General features: G+C 34.1%; 1 protein-coding gene across 7 annotated transcripts in view; it reads right to left on the bottom strand.

Moving 5' to 3' along the window:
• Positions 1-3,178: 3,178 nt before the first annotated feature.
• LOC111374992 (membrane-bound transcription factor site-2 protease homolog) overlaps positions 3,179-6,592 on the bottom strand; it is a 9,648-nt gene continuing 6,234 nt past the window's right edge. For all 7 annotated transcript variants that reach the window (XM_022997767.1, XM_022997772.1, XM_022997774.1 and 4 more), the window contains one exon: positions 3,179-3,478. In XM_022997767.1, coding sequence (XP_022853535.1) covers positions 3,320-3,478 — 159 coding nt within the window. In that variant the 3' untranslated portion in view covers positions 3,179-3,319. The remainder of the gene's footprint in view (positions 3,479-6,592) is intronic.

Below are 6,592 nucleotides of genomic sequence, written 5' to 3' on the forward strand. Positions count from 1 at the left end.
GATAAAAAGGTAACTTTGTTATTTAACCTATAATAAAACAATGAAAATAAATAGCTAAAACAAAATAAAATAAAAGAAAAAACTATTCCCCTCGCCCCACCTGATGGTTACTCAGTGAGCCATTCCACTCGTATAATAATTGAACTAGAAGTTCGTGAACAGTTCCTGTGATGAACATTTGTTTTTTTATTTTCCCTTCATAATGAAAATAAATCTGGTGAAGCCTTTAAAATATTTTAGTTTTGTAATAAGCTATTTGCGCTCTTATATTCCTCTTTGTTGCATTGTATATTCAATTTATATGACTTATTGTACAATTAAGGATTTGGGGTGGTGCTTTCGGCCCGAGAATACTGGTGGTCTTGGACAGTGGATTTGGGCGATGGTTCACGTGGGGTGGGGTGGCGTGGGTATGAATAGTTTTTTCTTTTTCTTTTATTTTAGTTATTTATTTTAATTGTTTTATTATAGGGTTAAATAGTAAACTTATCTTTTTACCTTTTTAAATTGGTCAAAAATTGGTCAAAGTTAAATTTTATTGGTCAACAAACTGTCAAATTCATTCATTTGGATTCCAGGTGTATATTTTTTATAGGTTTGGAACTGTGGGTGGTAAAAAATGAAAGTTAGAATAATGTCTACAATAAAGTGAAAAGTTAGGGACCGATGCTACAATTTTTCCATAATTTAGGAACAAATTGAAGTTTAGCGATTGATTTGAAATGAGCATGAAAATTCCGAGACTGATTGAATTTTTGACGTTCAACTTTTTAACTCAACAATATCATTCTTATATTTTCCACTTCGATTCTAGAATTTTTACCATAATACCATTCGAATGTTAATCAAACATACAAATATTTTTTTTTAATAAAAATAGAAATATATATATATATATTCGGAATGTTTCCCTATAATTATATTTTGCACTCAATCACTAGAGTTTGGTCTTGACACTGATCAGTTTGGTACACCATTAAAGTATTTGTACATCATAATTTACAGTCCCTTTACATGTTGAGAGGACACACATGAAGTAAAAAACTGTGGGCCCCCTCACAATGAGGGTGCCGTAAGAGTGTACAACTTTTAATGTTGTACACTAAGCAAAGCCATTGATTAAAATTAATTATTTATAATATTTGACCGGATTATTTTTGAGTACCAACACCTATGCCCTGGTAATGTAGCAGGCTTCTATTTGCCCACAGTTCACGTAATACATGTAGTCATATCAATCAATCATATTTGGTGTACATAACATCATCATTTTACACTACCACTTATCATTACACTATTGGACGATTTGAAAATAAAATAAAATTTTCATCCAATCAATTATTGACAACATGAATGATGTCAACCATAATGTAAAGAAAATGATGTACAAATGACATAATTCCATGTCAATTCTGGCATTACATAATATAGACAATCCAATTAATCAGTTACAATTACATATCTCTCTAGCATTGCTTCTACTTTTGTCGTAGTTGAACGAAGAATACTCTGTATCATCATGCGTGTCATCAATAATATTATTTGTCATCACGAGTATTAATTACCATTTTATATGATAGTGAACTTCACTATTACATTGTACAACGATACATTTTCATTCATTGGATTGTGTGTCTGCGAGATTCATGACTACAAATTGGTACCAAGCACAAGTGGTGATACATAACATTATTCTGAACCTACACCCTATTTGGCTTAGCTTTTGAGAAGTTAGAAGAGCTTTTGAAATATAAATGTTACTTTTCGATTTATTTGATTAATTGTATAAAATTATTTCTTTTAATTAGAAGAATTTTTAGAAGAAGTTAGTTCAATTTTGCTTCCCCTACAAATTCTTCTGAAGAAAAACTATTTTCAAAAGTTAATTTTTGAACAATATCGAAGGTAGTTTCTCAAAAACTCAATTTTGATGACATTGCATTATATTAAAATTTATCTGATTTTAGCTTTTCTCTCTCTCTCTTCCAAACAAAATAATTTTCACATTTTTATATAACCTTTTCATACTTTTTAACAATACATTAAAAAAAGAAAAAACACTGTCTAAAAAGAAAAAAGACGGAATTACAAATGAGAGGAGGTGGGGGCGAGCCCCACCTGTTTTTTGATAATTGTTGTGGGACCCGACCCCCTACAGTGACGAGGTCTGTGTAGCCCCTGTGAATCGAGCTCCTATACATGGAGCTCGATCCTTCTAAAAGTCCCTTCCATACAAGCACTTAACTATGCGTTAGGTGATATTAAATGGATAAAACCAATAAAATAAATTTCATACACATGCACTTGATTGACCATATTATATAGTCCCCGTTTGGCCCTCATTAAATTCAATTATATTACATTCCATTTTTTTTCTCTTATTTTCAATCACACAATCTTTCATAAAATAATATTACACGTAAATCGAAAATTTTTCCTTCTTTTTCAACTACTCATTTTTCAAAAAAACACTATTCCACCTATTTTCATTTTCAAAAAATGGGGGCCAAACAGGAACTTAATGACTTATTGCCCATTACATCACATAAAAAATCCTCTCTAATGAAAAAAAATAATACTATTCATTTTACAGACAATATCTACGCCAGTAGATTGGTTCAAAAGCCACTATCCACTCGATCTTCTCCAAATCTGCATCTCCTTTCATAATTCTCCAGAGTTTGCGCCAATATTATTGATGTTTCTACTTTATCACACGTTATTTTATATGCTTACATTTCCCCTTTTTATTGACTTCAAACTTCATTCCCACCATTAAGAAAACTTGTTCCATTTTTTCTCTCAATCTTATTTCTCTCTCTTTGCCTTCTCGGTCGATTCAGAAATACAAAAAGTCGTACACGCACTTACCTCATAATGTGATTTATTGATTCGTAAACAGGAAATTTGATCAAAATCAAATCGTGCAAAGAGTCCCAATTTGGAACAGTAACTCCACGTCTAATATCAATAGTTATCAAACTTATTTTATATAAGTTGGGATGGCCTAGCCCTGTCCACTTGATTCAAGCAGTATGGCAGGCACACACAGGATCGAACATGAGAGCTCGGATCTAACCATGAAGAAGAGAAGGCACACCCAGAAAGCATTGAGGTCATTAACAGTTTTGCAGCTCAGCACTCAAAGGCAGTAAAAACTATCTGGCTAGCATGCCCAAGAAAAGTACGAGAGGATTTTGTCGATTCTGAACTTCTGAAAGTAATCTGGAAGATTAATCAAGGTCAGAGATACAAATTCACATGCTTCTTAAATGGACATCAAATTCTAATACCGAGGAAATGGTGAAATGGCCTCAGTTTACAACATGACTAATAATATCCGCAAGACAAAAGTGATGGAAAAAACAGTCCCTGCAAGCAGGCAACACTGAAGAATAGGTCCCTTCTTCCTTTGGCTCAAAAAATTCAAGTGGTGCAGGGTACCCTCTAGGATGGATTCTCCATCAAGAAAAAACACCTGAGAATTTCTTCATGATTAGAGAAGACTAAACAAAATATAACACCTAACCATTTAATTTTATGACACCTAAGCAAAAATAAAAAAAGAAAAACCAGGAACATATATCAACACGTAATAATATATATCGTAATAAGATGTTCTCACCCAGAGAAAAGGGTACCAACATCAAGAGCAAGTGGATCCCAAACAGGGACATTTCAAAACCTATATATCCCCTTCATGATATCTGGAAAGAACATTCTATTTCTTTCACTTGTGAATTAATTTAACGAAGTGGACAGCAAAGAACCATTACTCCAGTATAATTAATTAATTAATTAAACTGTACTGTGTTCATGCCTAGAATCAGAAATACATCAAATCACTTGCATTCCCTTCCCCTACTGTGTGGACGGAAGGGCATGAGAGTATTTTGTTACTTCAAACTTCGAAGCTGCAAAATCTATAGATATTAGTAGATGGTTCCAGAAGTTTCATTACTCACACCTTATTCTGACAATAAATTTGTTGTCAAGAAAATAGCAATGCTAACAAATAATCTGAAAAAATCTCAGGTTACCAAAGCAAAATGCTAATAGGAAAATAGAAGATTAGAATATCAACATAGAGACGAGACAAAGAAACATGAGGAATAAACTGCTAAAGTTGCAACACATAAATATCACATTTCAAATGTTAGTTATAAAAAAAAACTTATAACTGAAGATATACTCCGAACAATGATTTATATCTACAACATTTTAACACTTTTGGGCATATTTTAGGTTAGGCAATGTCCAATTACAATCAACGTTATGTGGACTTGCATAATGTCTGAGACACAAATACATTCCCAAGTGTCAGATTCATCAGAATCTAACCTTTTATGCTTAAAATCAAGGATTTGCATGGAATATGTCACAATATTTTATTTTATTTTATTTTTTTGAAAAGTTATCAAGTATTTTATTAATTAATGGGTCATACAAATGAAGATTATTATCAATTGAAATCTGAAAGAAACAACATGAAATTGGACAACCCATCTATATGCTTAGCATTTGTAAGTCAAATAAAACAATTCTCTAATCCGCTCTATTGTTCGCATGTGTGTATTTGAAGCAACGGATGTTCCTCTCTCCACGCACACCATACGCTGTGACCCGGAATAAGATCCCGTACAAGCTTGCTACTCTTGTTGTGGAACCTTCTCCTCCATGCTTTAACACGCCTTCCATACACCGTAGAAACACCCATTTCACGTGTTGAGACGCCAGAACATCGTTCCATAGCAAACGAGTAGCATCACAATGAAAAAACAAGTGCTCAATTGTCTCTACATTCCTTTTACACATATAGCACCTCTCTGTAACATAAAAACTCGTTCGAAGATTGTCCACCGTTAACACTTATCCTCCTATAACCGTCCATAGTAAAAATGCCATCCTTTGAGGCAATTTACATTTTCATACCATCTTCTAAGGGAATTAACTCTCCACATATCCTAATAAAGATCTAAAATAAGTCTCAACTGAGAAGATACCGTCACGTATCAACCTCTACCTGCTACAATTTCCCTCTCCTACCCCAACGTGCACCTCATACAAAGATACCAAAAGTGACACAATCATCCACTTCCCAGTTCTGCAAACCCCGTCCAAAAATATTGTTCCAACTGAGACTTCCGTTGTGTATATTTAAGACCTCACTCATCTTAGTAGATGGCACCAGAGCGATACAATGCAAAGAGGGAAACATCACGCTAAACGGTTCCTCTCCACACCAATAATCATCCCAAATTCTAATAGTATTACCGTTTCTAACCACAAAAGTCAATCTATCTCGAAAATCGTTCCACCCTCGTCGGATGTACCTCCACAAACCCACCCAGTAAAAACCACGAACCTCGACTGAGCATCATCCTCCCTCTATAACACCATATTTTGCTCCTATAATTTCTGTCCAAAAACTCTCTCTACTTCGAATCGCCACAATCACTTATCCAACAAGGCCTTATTGAACAATATAAAGCTCCTTGTCCTGAGGATTTGGTACTGTTGCGGTGATTATAGAGGTTGCAATTTTGGTAGTATCCTGGCTTACAGTGGTGGATGCTCAGCCATTGTGTTATTGTGGCTGTGATGGCTGACTGGCAGCAATTTTGCTCCGATATTTTATCGGTTACTAAGTGAAGGTGGTGGGATCTTCATCTCAACTTTTCCTTTATCTACATTTCTTCTTTTTGCATATTTCCAATTCCATTACAGAATTTTTGGCTGATGTCACCACCCAATTTAGCCCTGTTTGAGCCCCATTTTTTAAAAAATCATTTTTCCCAAATTCATTCTCAACCGCACATTTTCCCAATAAAATAATCTCACATAAACCCAAACTTTTCCCTACTTTTAAACCACACATTCTCGAAAAAAATCACCTATCAAAAAATCTATTTCCCAAAAATCGGGAATCAATCAGAGCCTTAGTAAGCCACTCAATATCATTTCCAGCACATGACAAACAATCAGAAAGTAGCAGGCAGGGTTTCAGAAAACAGAGGACTCTTCAACTTATTCTAGAAATAGAGAGATGTTTTTAACAGCTTCTAAATCATGCAAGGGTGTCTCTGTTTGCCCTATTGACAAAGTGATGAAAAATATCATGGAACTTTTCCTCCATATATCTACCATCATAGAGATTGATTCCTAACGATAGAGACAACATTTCAAAAATATTCAGTTCTTCATTTCACAAATTATTTATTAGTCTTTTACCCAAAGATTCCAATTTGTTCGCCTAGAAATCAGCCATTCCCAGTAAAACTTTTACATACCAATAGTCCTGCTATTTTTGAATATTTTAGACAAATGATGCATGTATGCCAAGAACAAGGAGAAAAAGTCAGATCTCATTCTCTCCAAGGTTTAAAACACGAGAGGTCAACCATCTCTTCCAGCACTTAGCTGAATTTATTTTCAATAGTTTGGCACAAGCAAAGACCACATGTAGAATGGCAGATGTGCATAATATAATAAGTTATTATAAAAAAAAAAAATAAATAAAGTAAAACATGCAATGGTGGACAACATACCGGCAGACTGTTTAGAAGAGCTAGTATCATAGACACATGGAAAG

This window comes from Olea europaea, unplaced genomic scaffold (assembly GCF_002742605.1).
Source record: "Olea europaea var. sylvestris unplaced genomic scaffold, O_europaea_v1 scaffold132, whole genome shotgun sequence".
Taxonomy (NCBI): domain Eukaryota; kingdom Viridiplantae; phylum Streptophyta; class Magnoliopsida; order Lamiales; family Oleaceae; genus Olea; species Olea europaea.